Source organism: Balearica regulorum, chromosome 22 (genome assembly GCF_011004875.1).
Source record: "Balearica regulorum gibbericeps isolate bBalReg1 chromosome 22, bBalReg1.pri, whole genome shotgun sequence".
Taxonomy (NCBI): domain Eukaryota; kingdom Metazoa; phylum Chordata; class Aves; order Gruiformes; family Gruidae; genus Balearica; species Balearica regulorum.
Window position 1 is genome coordinate 4,795,687 of NC_046205.1, and position 14,733 is coordinate 4,810,419.

The 14,733-nt window shown below is 46.7% G+C and overlaps 1 protein-coding gene across 1 annotated transcript; it reads left to right on the forward strand.

Moving 5' to 3' along the window:
* Window positions 1-11,643: 11,643 nt before the first annotated feature.
* Window positions 11,644-13,206, forward strand: GJA9 (gap junction protein alpha 9). Its single transcript, XM_010300206.2, has one exon. The coding sequence runs from the start codon at window positions 11,644-11,646 to the stop codon at window positions 13,204-13,206; it is 1,563 nt and encodes a 520-aa protein (XP_010298508.1).
* The last annotated feature ends 1,527 nt before the right edge of the window (window positions 13,207-14,733 follow it).

Sequence of the window (14,733 nt, forward strand, 5' to 3'; positions counted from 1 at the left end):
CCAGGCTGCTTTGCAGAGTGCAGTTAATTAGCATTTGCTTCCCTGACAGTTGCTGACCCTGCCAGACTCGGGAGTAAATTGGCTGCTGCGGGTAATGGGTTTGCTAAGAGCTGCTGGCGGTGGTGGCACGGCTCCTGGGTAATCACTTCGTTACAGGACGAGCTATTTATATTTTCACTTTGGAAAGACAAGGTGGCTCTTTGGAGAACGTGGCCTTCGGTGCCAGCTGCTCTCGGCTTTTGGGCTCCTGAGGATCTTGGAGAAAGGAGGGCAGACATGGCTGGGGTGAACCAGAGCTCAAGCACAGCCCCAACCTGCCATCCTGGCACATTTTTTGCTGAAGAAAATCATCGGTCAGGGGGTGCGTGTGGCCGGGACACGCTGGGATGGTGCAAAGCGGGTGGAAAGATGCTTTGGGATTGCTGCAGACAAACAAATCAGGGTTAGAAAATGTACAAAGATCATTTTTCTTCTGCAGCACAAACCCTGCCCGGTCCATGCGGTGGGATGCAGAGGACCAGGGGATGGGGAGGAGCCTCGAACATCCAGCTGAGCTCCCCAGCCCCCTCCTCTTTCCCACCACCCTCCCACCCGGGGTGCTCTGCCCTCACCCTAACCTTGGCCTAAACCGTGCTAATCCAGAGAGCAAACCTCCCCTGCTCGCCAGCCCTTTCCTCAAGCCGCATGGCACTTCGTTATAGCACTCAAGATTAATCTGCTGCTCCTAATTGCCAAGTGCCCAAGAGCTCCTGGCAGAGAGAAAAATAAGCGTCAGGCGAAAAAGTCAAGGTGGATTTTTTCCCTCCCTGTAATATTTAGGTCGAGTTACTGATGTGGGAAGCACGGGATGGGAATTCGTGTGGTCTGGGGGAGCAGGGGGTGGATTTATAGCATTTCTTGGGGTGTTTTCCCTGGCATCTCCATCCTGGCCCTGAGAGGGAAGAGCGTGCATGGCTCCATCTGAATGTCAAGAAAGACTGATTTTTGTGGAGTTTTGGGTTTTGTTTTTTTGTTTTGCTTTTAATGAGGGATCTTTCCTTAGTTCTTCCTCTTCTGCCTGTTCAGCTAAGGCAGGGAAAAAACGGTCTCTGCCAAGTGTTGTGATTTTAGGAAGGCTGAGATCAAAGTGCTCTGCAGATTCAGCAAACCTCTTCAACCAGGAAATACAAGGACGTGGGTTTTTCTTTAGGAAAAGTATATTCTGTATTTTTCCATGCAACATGTTTCATTTTAGAAGCAAAGGTTTGGGCCCAGTTTGGGCTCATTGGATGCATTTAATCATCCTGGGGGCAGGTTGGGGGATGATTTAGGGCACTGCAGAATTGCACCCCTACAACTCAACGAACGATTTCACTCTGATGGATTGCAAACATTGTAGGTAACAGACCGAGTTTTTCCCCTTGTTTTGCAGGGAAAAAACCCAACACAAATACCCAGTCAGGCCAAATCCGTGGCTTTGTTCCAAGTATTTTAGCTTGGCCAGGGAAGAGCCGGGCTGGGCGGTGGGGCTGGCTTGGGCAATCACCGTATTTTTTTCGGAGCTGCTCCAAAGCAGCTGATTCACTTGCATCAACGCAGAACAATGAAGGAGAAAGGAAATTGCTCAGTTTGCATCCCAGCCTGGTGCTGGAGCCAGCACTGAGAGGCTCAGCAATTCCCCCCCCCCCCCCCCATTTTAGTGATGTTCATATGTTATTCAGCACCTGGGGTGTCCTCCTGTGATTGCCTCCTGTACCCCTGCCCAGCTCCTCCAGATATTTAGGGACCCACCACACCTCCGCATCCTTTGTCAACTGGTACCCACGGGATCCAACCCCAAATCCCTGCACACCCCATCCTCCCCTGCCCCCGGAGTGGAAGCAGCACCTCGTGCTCAGGAAAACCAGAGCTTTGGGGTTTAATTAAACCAAAAACCAAAACCAACAACAACATAAAGGCCTATTAGCAGAGCAGCTGAGCACTTGAAAGGCTCTGACCAAGCCACAGCCCAAAGTAAATGCAGCAGACATGATTCTCCCTAAAAAATTTAGGACCTCTATAGCTCTTGCTTTCATCCAGCATCAAGTCCCAGGCTGGAGCCAGGTCTGCTCAGGTTTGGGGGTATCAAACAGTCCCTTTGGGATTTGGGGAACAGCTGTTGGTGTCCCTGAACTCAGCGATGCTCTGATGCATCCCTGTACTGGGGGACACGGCGGGTGCCTTTCCCCGCTTGCCGGGGCACAGAAAGCTCTCCGGGCCCCTCCCACCCTGCTCAGCACCCTCAGCATCATTCTTCCCCCCCCCTTCCTCCAAACAACTCCAGTGCTGCATTTTCCTGCTTTTTAAAGCAAACCGGCTCAATTCCTGAGCAGGGCTGGCCCTTTCCCCTGTCCCCCACACCGGGCATGGTCCCCACCACACTGAGCATCGCCTCGGGGACGTCACCCGTCGGAGCAGCCCCGATGCGAAGGTGGGAGCGATGTGGCTCTGCACCAGCAGAGCTGCGGCAGTTTTCCCAGGAGAGCCAAATCCTGTCTGCTGACAACGGCAAAGCGGCAGATAAATATTGCGTGTGGGTTTTGAGGTCTGGGGAGGCAGCGAGCGCCTGTGGATAATTACCTATCGATTGCTCAGCTTGCAAACTAAGCACCTCCACGCAGGGACGGGCAGGGGGGGAATCTGCCCAGTCCTGCCAAAGGGCTGGGACATCAGCACCAAGCGAGGAGCTGGAGCTGTGGAAATAACTTCTATGAGTCCTTCTGGTTCCAGGAGGGGGGATATTCCCTTGGAAGGGGAAGGGTCATCTCTGCAAACGGGGGCTTGTGCAGCCAGGATGGGGGGTCTGGGGTCTGTTCTTCACCTTGTGCATCCCCCAGCTTTTATTGCAGAGGCTGCCGATGCTGTCTCAGGTTTTCCCTCTGCCCTTGCAGTGTGCTTTGGCACATTACTTTGGGGTTTTTTTGAAAGCAAATCCTTTCTTTGGGCAGCTCTTCAGCTCACCCACCCCCCCCCCCCAAGCCCTTTTTCTTCCCTCACTGCAAATTCAAGCAGCCCTAAAGTGAAGGAGGACAAAGCAGGATTATACCCCAGGGCTGAAAGCTGGGTGGACGGATGGCTCTCGTGATGCTGGGTAAGGGTTGTCGCTTGGACCAGCTGCTCTGCACCGGTGCTGGGGACCAGAGAGGGCAATCCCCATGGCTTTGCAGCAGAAACATCACGCAGAGCCTCCTGACCTTTAAGGAGAGGGAAAACAAAGCAGCTGATGAAGCTACGGCTAAATATCACTTGGGTTTCCAGCCGCTGCGAAGCACGCCAGCTGGTGGGGTGGCTCCAGGCACGTCAGGACCTGATGGCTAATTGTAGGGCAGCCCTAACGAGGGGCTGGCTCCCATCGGACACAGCTCTTTGGCTGCATCTTTGAGTTGAGGGCTCTGTCGTATCCCGGGTACAGGGCTTGTCTGCGAGCCCTGATGGTGCAGGGTGAGCCCAGCGCCCCGTGCTCAGCACCGCACCGGATGCCCCAGCCCAGGGCTTGGTGAGACATCAGTGTGCACCCCATCGTCCCCCAGTTTCTCACCCTGGACCGAAAACCTGGCAGTGCTGTCCTTTGCTGGTGAGGGACACGCACTCAGCTGTGGTGGTTTAACCTCGGCTGGACACCAGGTGTCCACCAAGCCGCTCTATCACTGCCCTCCTCGGGAAAGCAGGGAGGGGAGAAAATTAAGATGGAAAAAAACCAACAGCCTGGAAGGACACCACAAAAGATGACTGACTGGAAGCTTCCAAGATGCAAGACCAATGCATGCTTTAGGCTTGCGGCACAAGAAGAGAAGCGCCTGACTGGCACTATGCCGATGAGTACAGGCATTCGAGACCCTACGGATGGTACCGGAGATGCGTGATGTGCTCTTTGAGCGCAAAGAGGAGCGTCGAGACCCACGTCTGTAACTAAACACTTTAGGTGGGAAGACATAAGGGGCAGCTGGCCATGACGAAGAATCTACAGCTGCCCCAGAAGCCAAACGCTACCGCCTGTAACAAAAAAATATAGCCGCAACGGTGACAACAGATGGGTGAGAAGGCAGACTCGGAGACTTAAAACAAAAAGGATGCAGGGAAGAACTAGTCCCAGCAGAGGGCTCTGTGAAAACAGACCGCTTGACAGCAGATATGCCTGGATCGCCGCTGTGAGGGAAGGCCATCCGTAAGCTCCTGAGATGCTCAATATCTGTGCGCTGATCATCCAACACAAGAAAGGAAGCCCTCGGTTAGCATTACGCCGAGGAGTTGAAGCACACGAGCCCCTCAGCGTAGCTACCGATGAGTCTGCCTAGCACAAAAAATAGGGAACATCAAGACACAAGTAAGATATGGTATAGCACACAGAAAACAAGTCACGCAAGCTACCTCCTTAGCTACAAGGCCCCTTAGGGAAGCACAGAAGTGCTGCTAGACAACCTCTAACCCCTGCTAGATAATCCCACTATCAGCCCTGTTAAGAGACATGGTGTCATCCACTCACATAGTATACAGCAAAACTGGTGGAAGAAACAAGGTTCTATCTCCAATAAAATCAGGAATTCCAGTAAAATGCAATGCATCTATAACAATAATAAAAAAAAATTGCTTATTATTAAATCATCTTACAAAGCCCTGAACATTCAACACAAAATTACTGCCCCCCCCCAAAAAAAAACCCTTGCATGTGAGTATACTTTCTACTCCATATGCTGCTTAACCTTGACTAGTCTTGAAGTCGCTGCCTCAGACACCTCTGTTTCCCAAACTTCAGAACACGTCTGTGCAAATAGCTAAGCCAGCCTGAAAGCCGCCATTGACTAAAAGAACAGCAGAATTGAGAAACAGAAACAGGAACTAGATAAAAGGGGATGAGGAAAGAAGGATTTCAAAAGCAACGGGATTAAGGAATTAAAGGAAGAAAATAAAAAGTAGGGGCGGTGAACTAAAAGGGAGACATATAAAGTAAATTAAAAAAAAAAACCTGACAGGGTACATGACAGACAAGAGAGAATTAACAAATAGGGATAGGGAGCTTGATAAAAGTAGACGTAGAAAATTTAAAAAGCAATGGCACTAAGGAAAGATGAGAAATAATTCCAAACTAAAGACAGTGAACGGGATAAAAGTAGGCATAGACAGAAAATTTAAAAAGCGACAGGGATGAAGGAAATAAAGGAAAAAAATTAAAAATGGGTCAGTGAACTAAATAGACACATAGAAAGAAACTCTAATAATAGACAAAGTAGAGGACAGACAGTAAAGAATTAAAAAATGGGGATGGGCAACTAGATACATGGAGATCGAAACAAACTTTAAAAAGCGACGCTGTAGCAGACAGACAGGAAAGTTTTAAAAGATGGGAGTCAAGTGCCAGGTAAACTGTATGTAGAAAAAAATATTTTAAAAGCAATGGGGTGCACAACAGACAGGTGAGAATTAAAAAATAGGGATAGGGAGCTTGGTAACAGTATACAAAGAAGGAAAACTTAAAAAATGACGTCTTTAGTCCCCGCAGCTCCACGGGCAAACCTCCAGAGCCGGTGGCGCCTGTTAGAACCGACCGGCCTTTTCTTAAGGAAACCCGTACCTGCCGAAGAGGGAAAAGCGTTAGTGACACACGGGAACGCTCTGCCTGCGGTCACACTTGGGGAGCACGAGCATCCTGCTTACTGTACGAGAGGCTCTTTTCAACGTAGTGAAGAACCTGTGCGGGGAAAAGGGAAGTCCTGAGTGGAAAGATGGCACGCTATCTAAGCTTAAAAATAGCTAATTAGTGACCAAAAAACCACATTAAACCTTTTGGATAAATGCCAGGGCATCTTCAGAAATCACCTACTGATTTGCGTGTGTATCTTAGCAATCAAAAGTGAATCTAGAAGCCAGCACGGATGAATGTGAAGAGCATGTGCCTCTGTCTTTATATGATATTCTCCGGTCTGCCTTCAAACACAGTACCTCTGGATTTCCTAAAGACAATATTGAGTAGCACGGTTCTCCCAATTTCCCATTATTGCAGTTTATCATTTGTGAGCCTAACTTCACTACTGAAAGAAAACTACGGGAGCGAGCCCACGTTACCCTGAAAGGGTGTAGGACGCATCACTGATGTTTGTGCCTCTAGTTATCTAGCTGGCCATTGTGGGTCAGACAAATACAGTAGAAAATAAAAATCAATCCCACGCATAAAGTGCACGTTATTGATGAGTAGGAATGAAAAGGTCTTGGCCTTCAGAAAATATTTCCATGATTGAATGATTTCTGTGGCGTTTGACCGTGAGCTAAGAAAATATAATACAGTCGTTAAAGTTTGGGGGATGTTTCACAGCAAACCGGTGAGGTAGCTTCTAGACCTGGAAGAAAAATGAGAATTCTCTCCTTCCATCACTAAGTATTTTGTTACTAAACACCAAACGTTGGTATGACAGGTTGTGTAAATAGTCACATCCGCAAGATATCCAAATAAAAAAATATACCAAAAAAAAAGGTAAAGAGCGGCAGCGGCACTATAAAATTGTCGTTGGCGCTATAGAATTGTCATTGGCGCTCAAATTGATTTTCCCTCCCAACTTGTCAAGTTGTCATTTGTCTGAAATACCATTTAAAATGAGATAATGCATCCCGCAACATTATGTACAGCTCGTTAAATGTTCGTCTTAAAGTTTATCTTTTATGGAACAAGTAGCTCCCCACCACCACCGTAGTTCAGTCTCACCGAACGCTTTGGATTTTTGAACAAAGCTTCGGCATCTTTGCCTGAGGTGGGGTGGGGGGTCTGTGGATCGCTTCAATGGACTTAGAATTTTTTTTCACCAGTAGCAGAAAAATGTTTAGAAACCTACTTTAAGTACCCGATAGAAGAGACGTATATTTAGAAGCCTGCTTTAAGGACTCAATAGAAATGGCTGGCTGTAGACCGATGGCTTGCCAAAAGGATCGAATACGTCCAGGCAAGCTGTCATTTAACTATGAAATCGGACGTAACCTATTGACTGATCCTCAGTAGCAAAATTAAAAGATAATGATTGGCTTTTTAGAGTTCTCAGCAGAGGAAGTTTATTTATCCTGTACAGGACACTTGGATCAGCAATGCACTTTTGCAGGGCGCTGAGGAGAATCGCCTAAAAGAGCGTTACAGTGCTCGATGTACTTCCTAACTCATATTCTCATGTTGACCCTGGCGATGGCGTTACACGTTAAAACCAAGCGCGCCTAACGAGGCCGTATCCTTGGCCATTGTGCCGCTAATGCTGGCTCCGGGAAAATCTTTATAGACAAAATAAGCATATTTCTTCCCCCTGTCTTTCCTTTTCTAAGCCGAGGTCTCTCTCCCTCCCCTCTCCCCGACATTTTTTGCAGGCATTTCCTAAAGTTTAGAGTGTTTGAAAGGGTGTTCCCCAGCCTACCGTTGGTCCCCAAAATGCACTGTAGTGGCCCGATTGGCTCAAAAAAAATTCAGCTGCATTTTAAGCTCTCTCAAATAATTTTTGTTCGTCAGCTCAGCTTACAAGCTGCGATCTATCCCTGAGTGCCGAGCGGACTTCTTAAAGATAGCGTTTACTCTTAGAATCTTTACGTCAGCAAAGGAAGAAATCTTTTACCATGAGTGCGCCGAGACATTGGAACAGGTTGCTGGAGAAGCTGTGGATGCCCCGTCGTTGGAAGTGATCAAACTCAGGCTGGACAGGGCTTTGAGTGACCTGATCTACTGAAAGATTCACAGGTTGGTGGGGTTGGAAGGGACCTCTAGAGATCATCTAGTCCAGCCCCCCTGCCAGAGCAGGATCACCCAGAGCAGGTTGCACAGGATGGTGTCCAGGGGGGTCTTGAATCTCTCCAGAGAAGGAGACTCCACAACCTCTCTGGGCAGCCTGTCCCAGCACTCGGCCACCCTCAGAGCGAAGTTTTTCCTCACGTTCAGATGGAACTTCCTGTGTTCTGGTTTGTGCCCGTCACCCCTTGTCCTGTCACTGGGCACCACTGAGAAGAATCTGGCCTCTTCCTCTAGACATCTGCCCTTTAGATATTTCTAAGCATTGATCAGATCCCCTCTCAGTCTTCTCTTCTCCAGGCTAACCAGCCCCAGCTCTCTCAGCCTTTCTTCATACCAGAGATGCCCCAGTCCCCTCATCATCTTTGTAGCCCTCCGCTGGACTGTACCCAGTAGTTCCATGTCATTCTGGAACTGGGGAGCCCAGAACTGAACACAGAACTTGAGACCTCACAGAACTTGGCCTCAGCAGGGCAGAGAAGAGGGGGAGGAGAACCTCCCTGGACCTGCTGGCCACGCTCTTCTTAATGCACCCCAGGACACCACTGGCCTTCTTGGCCACGAGGGCACATTGCTGGTCATGGAGACCTTGTTGTCCACCAGGTCTCCTGGGTCCTTCTCTGTAGTGCTGCTTCCCAGCTGATCAGCCCTGAACCTGTCCTGGTGCCTGGGATGGTTCTTCCCTGGGTGCAGGACCCTACACTTGCCCTTACTGAATTTCATATGGTTCCTCTTTGCCCAGTTCTCTAGTCTGTCAAGATCTCGCTGAACGGCAGCGCAGCCTTCCGGTGTGTCGGCTGCTCCTCCCAGCTTAGTATCGTCAGTAAATTTGCTGATCGATGAATATGTTGAATAAGACCGGACCGAGCACTGACCCCTGGAGCACGCCACTAGCTACAGGCCTCCGGCTAGACTCTGCGCTGCTTATCGTGACCCTCTGGGCTCTGCCATTCAGCCAGTCCTTTACCCGCCTCGCTGTCCACTCGGTGCCTGCTCTGGGCAGGGGGTTTGGACAAGGCGGTATTTTAAGGTCCTTCTGACCCAAACCGTTCTACGATTCTATGTACCTTTAGCCTGTAGAACTTCCACCGCCCTTCCTCCACTTTCTGCTCCTCCACATGAACCTTTTCTTTTTTAAACTCGGTGCAGGGTAGTTTGGGGTAGGGAGTATCCGTTCCATTCCAGTAGCTCCGTCTTTATCCTCCTCTAGGGACACACCGAGAAGGGTAAGTTTGTGGAGCAGGGTGCAACTGTGGGTTCCGTTTCCAGTTCTGCCACATGCTGACACGGGAAGGATGTATAATATCTAATGTATAGCTTTACCGAATCTTTTACCGTAAGCAAGCAGGTTCTTTGGCAGAACAAACCTGTTTATTCAGCCGAGTCCCAGGGCGACTCTGCTGCAGCGATCCATCCGACGCAAAGAAAGGAATAGGAAAGGGAAGAATTTAAAAGGAAAAGTTAACAACAATAGGTTGTAACCCGTGAACAATTTTATCAATTAATATGTGTGGCCCTTGTGTTGCTAAACACCTAGAAAATCCCTATTCTTTGAGACTAGGCGATTCGTGCTCTCCGTTATGCTGGAAAATATTTCAGCCTGTTCTCGGTATCCTTCCCGCTGAGGTAATGCGGAGGGGTTGCTGAAGGCCTGGGATAAAGAGGGGACTCGTGTCACCTGGTCTGTTTTTACAGCCTATACATAAGTATCACTATCAGGAAGAACGACTGACATCTTTAGTATGTCCGACACTTACACTGGAATGACGATGACTTGCTCCTAAAAAGAAATACTGAGTTATATGGACGGGAAAAATGGTGTAAACCAGTTGCCACCTTCAGGGGTGTTTTAAAGAAGTCGGTATGACAAGTAAGATGGCATAAGGAGGACAAACGAGAGGTGCAGAATCATAGAATATAAGGGCCGGTGCTGTCTACGAAGAGGGAGGGAGTTTGGAGGGGCCAAAAGTAGTACCACGGGTTTCTGCTGCAGCAGCGCGGTGCTAAGCCGTTCCAGGAGAACAGACGGTCTGCGCAAATTCACAGCGATAGCATCTGGGAGGATTTACCTTCGTCGCTTTTGCGCAGGCGAGCCGCGTGTTTGCCGCTGCTGAGAGATGTAAACTAAAACTCAGTCCGAAAGTTTTCTTTTATTCTGTTTGTCTGAGGCTGAGAGCGTTCTTAAAACTTGGAAGGTGCTGGAGAGGCGAAAGGGGAGACAATCTGAAGGAAGTTCGAGCTGCGGTTTTTTCATTTCTAGCTTTTTTTTAATGAGGTTCTTTCACCGGTCACAGTTAAATTATGCTTGGAGCGGTAGCGGACTGAACAACAGATTGATTTTCTCCTCCCTCCAGCCCTAGCAAATATAAATTCAGCGTGCAAAGCCTGCGCTCCATCGCTTGCTCCTGTAGTGAAATAAACTGCTTGTAATGTCAGATTTACTCACACAGATGGAAGGTGGCAGGGGTTGTAACTTTTTATCGGACGCCGCAGATCTTCAATTTTACGCATTTTCATAAACAAAGGTATGTTTTATTTTTAATTTGCCATTTATTTTTAATTTGTTTATCTGTAAAAAATGTCCAACTTGCTTATTTGTGTACTGATTTGCAAGAGTACTTTCATGTTTAGGAGGCTGCCTTACATACAGTTTCCTCTATAATCATAGAGGGTATTGCGGCCGTAAGACAGCAACTTCCATTTGATTTCCTAACGCTCCTGGTTTACAGGGTGAAAATGAAGCCTGTTTGAACAGAAAACACTGTGCTAAGCCACTTTTATCCCAAGAAAAAATCAGATTATTCTGGTTTTAGTATAACTGAATTCTATTGAATTGCACTGTGCATACAATGAAGAGGTAAATCTACAGATGTACCGGTTCTCCCTGCACATAAAAAAGAAAAATATTTGTGTTAGTGTATACAGTAACATAAACACTGAAAAGAAATTTAAAATCTTGCCCACAATGGAGTACCCTGTAACAGAGAAAGACACCAACATAAGAAAGAAAGGGGAGATGTGTGATTTCAGGCACATGTTACCGGTTTATCTGGACTCAGCTGATAATCATTTAGGAAAATGCCGGTAGAGACTTTTTGCATAAATCGTTTCTTTTTTCACAGAATCGGGGCCAAAGATAGCAACGCTTGACTCCTAAGCCCTCTATTCTGTATTTCAAATGCAGGTAGCATCGATCAGAGGAAACCGGACCAGTTATGGTGGTTCTATTCGTCTGTTTATCGTTGACATCCTCAAACAAAAAGCAATTGTCTGCGCTAAATTATATGCTTAAACATACTTTTTAATTGAACAACGCAATTTTAGCAAGATGTTTTATTTGCTCTTGAGTTCCTCTGTATAACCAAATTTTGCTGCAAAACAGTAATTGGGCATTACCGTAACTTCGGCTGCGACGCTGGGCTCGGGACGTCCGAAAAGGAGGACCGGGAAATACTCCTCTAACCTTCCTAAATGACCCGAGTATAAACGTACCGCTCTCGCTCTGCTGTCGGATGATGGTTCAAGCGGATCGCATAACGCTCTTAAAATCGTGCTACAAGTCAGGCCCCTTAGCTTCCCCCGATTCGGTGCAGACCGAGGGTCCTTAATACCTCATAGCGATGTGCTTATCGGGGTGTCTTTACTGATAAATCAGACACGGGCGAACGATGCACTTCTCCATCTTGTAGATGAGAGAGAATACCACCTAGATTATCAATGAGCGGCGGGTCACGTTGCTGCGGTTACAACGTGAGAAACGACAGGTTTTTCCCAGCGTCATTTTTTCCGTAAGGCGTTACGGAAGGACTGCAGCTTTTACAATGTTTGATGCTTTTTCCTCTCGTACATTTTAGTGTTAAGATGGCAGAATAACCATGGGAGACTGGAATTTCCTCGGAGGCATTTTAGAGGAGGTCCACATTCATTCCACTATAATTGGAAAGATTTGGCTAACGATCCTCTTCATATTTCGAATGCTTGTCCTCGGAGTGGCAACCGAGGATGTTTGGAACGACGAACAATCGGAATTTATATGCAATACCGAGCAACCTGGTTGCAGAAACGTCTGCTACGATGAGGCCTTTCCCATCTCTCTCATAAGATACTGGGTCTTGCAAGTTATATTTGTGTCTTCCCCTTCCTTGGTGTATATGGGTCATGCCTTATACAGACTAAGAGCCTTGGAAAAAGAGAGGCAAAAAAAGAAAGCTCAGGTAAGAGTGGAACTCGAAAGCACTGAATTAGAAATGACTGAGGATCGGAAAAGGCTGGAGAGAGAACTCCGGCAATTGGATCAAAGAAAGCTAAACAAAGCGCCCCTGAGAGGCTCTTTGCTCTGCACTTACGTGATACATATTTTCACAAGATCTGCGGTGGAAGTCGGTTTTATGATTGGGCAGTACCTTCTTTATGGCTTTCATCTAGATCCCCTTTATAAATGTCAGAGAGATCCATGTCCAAACACAGTTGACTGCTTTGTATCCAGACCAACGGAAAAGACGGTGTTCATATTATTCATGCAATCGATAGCGACTGTGTCATTGCTTTTAAATATCCTAGAAATTATCCACCTAGGATTCCGAAAAATTAAAATGGGACTCTGCGGGCAGAATAAAAATAAGGATGACCCTGACAATTTCTACATAAACAAACCTAAGAAATACTCTGTGATACCGCACTCTTCTTTGGGAATATCCACCACCCCTCAAAAATCTCTTCCTTCTGCACTGAGCGGTTATACCTTTTTAATGGAAAAGCAAACTGACACCGCCGCCTACCCGGTTCTAAATCCTCCTCCCATGTTTCAGTCTGTGCAAAATAACCGTACCGAAAGCAGCGGCAATTACACCCATCACAATCGGGAAAATAAATCGCCAAAGAAGAGGCCGGCTACAAATGCTTTAGTCAATCAGAGTCAAAACGCTAGCGCAAATAACAAGGAAAGCTTGCTTGGCAAGCTTGGGACTGAAGCGCACGATGCTCAAAAAGAAGCGGAAAAGAAACGTTTCCTTGTTGGTACTCAGAATGCAGATACAGCTTCGAGCACGTGCTTGAGAAGCTTTGCCGAAATGCCACCTCAAGCTTCGCTGCAAGCCGATACGACCTTTCCTATTACCGGTTTCAGAAGACAACACGGAATCGGTTCGTCTTGGAACTGCTCGGCAACGGTCGAGAGTGCAGGGGCTTCAACAAGTTCTCTTCCAAAGAACAGCAACAGAAGACAAAGCAGTTTCAGCGCAAACAAAGTCCAACTTCCTTACGATGCTGACGTGAAAAATTCTAGCCGACCAGACACTCCTGACTCTACAGGGGAGGTGAGCTCAGAATCTAAACGAAGCGGAAACTGCGATAGTCCCAAGCCTTTCTCTCTGTCTAGGCGACTGTCGCTGTCAAGTAATGCCAGCAGCAGGCGTGCCCCCACCGACCTTCAAATATAGCGTGAGTTAACCCGTGAATCGCGCTAGTCAGTGCTGAGATAACTACTGAACGTTGCGACGTAAGCAAGACGTATGTATAAAAGTAGCTAAATCGTTCAGCTTTAGCTGTTTCGCATAGACAGAAAAGTTGCGTAGCCCTTTGAATATTAGCTAGGTAACTTTTAAACAGTCTCCGTACTTCCTTTGGAATGAAAAGGTGGCTTAGACCTCAGCGCATAAACTTCTACGCTATGCTTCCAGCTAAAAAGGACAGTGTACATCGTGTAAGTCCACATATTAGGAAAAGTCAGGCATAAAATCGCAGCTGATACTATTTGAACTGAATAAAAGCAGAAGACAAGATTTACAGTCTAACGATATATTTTACAAAGACTGGTTGATGAAATTAGGCTAATGATGCCACTGGCGCTCTCCAGAGAAATTAATTATCCGTAAGTATGTTTCTGCTTAATCTCTCTGAGACATTTAATAGGTGTCTGAAAGCAGAATGTCAAACATATTCCAGTTTGAACTGTGTTAAATACAGAAAGAATGAAACATTTGATACATGTATCGCTAATTCTTTGACTCCACGGTACACTTTTTTTTCAGTGTATCACTACTGACTTCCTCAGCAGAAAAATCTGGGATAATTTCTTATTGTATACTATTACTGTTGTTAAATGCGCTATGACATTTGTGAAGCATTGTGAATTACAAATGAGTTGTGAGCTTTTATTGTGAGATTTTGCACAACACTAATAAGCTAGTGGTGTATTCTTTTTAAAAATCAGAAAACAAGTTACTGACATTTATTAATTGGAAATTCTGGATTTCACAAACCAAAGAAGGCTTACCGGGCGGGGGGGGGGGAGAAGAGAAAAAAATGGTAGTACCCTCCTGTTTTTGGTTACAATGTCGAAAAACATATAAATGGTTTATCAAACTGCAAAACTACTCCTTTTCTGGATGCTGCGGGGTCCGTCTGTCCCCTGAATTCTGACAAACGTTTAAATCAAAGAATGCTTATAATTGTTTAGAAGGAGCATTTCTGTTTATGCCTTTTATGGCAGTAATAAAACAAATAAAGGACATTCATCCAGGTGATGCTCCAGTCCATCCAGTGCAAGGCAAGTTCCGTGAAACATCTTGAAACAATAAAGGAGGGAAAGATGAACAAAATACTACGTTACATTTGTAATTGAGGCTTCTATGAATGAAACACATTTACCTGAGTCGCACAGCACTGACGGGCTGCAAATACTTGGCAAGGTGCTCACGCCTGGGATGCATTAGTGTATGCACGTGTATGTTTTACTAGTGGATTTGACTTATCGTATGTGTACGGGAAAAATAATTTGTGAGGTGTCGCTTCACAATGTTACGGCATCACCAAGCTCTTAATGTGCATTATCACTATGCTTACGAGCCAGCCGGATTTCACGTTGGCTGAAGGCTGTACAATATTAGGAATAAAAAGGAGCTGGAAAACCTAAAAGGCTCTTTTGCTTGCAGCACCAGCACTAATTTGGCCCCGTCCACATAAGA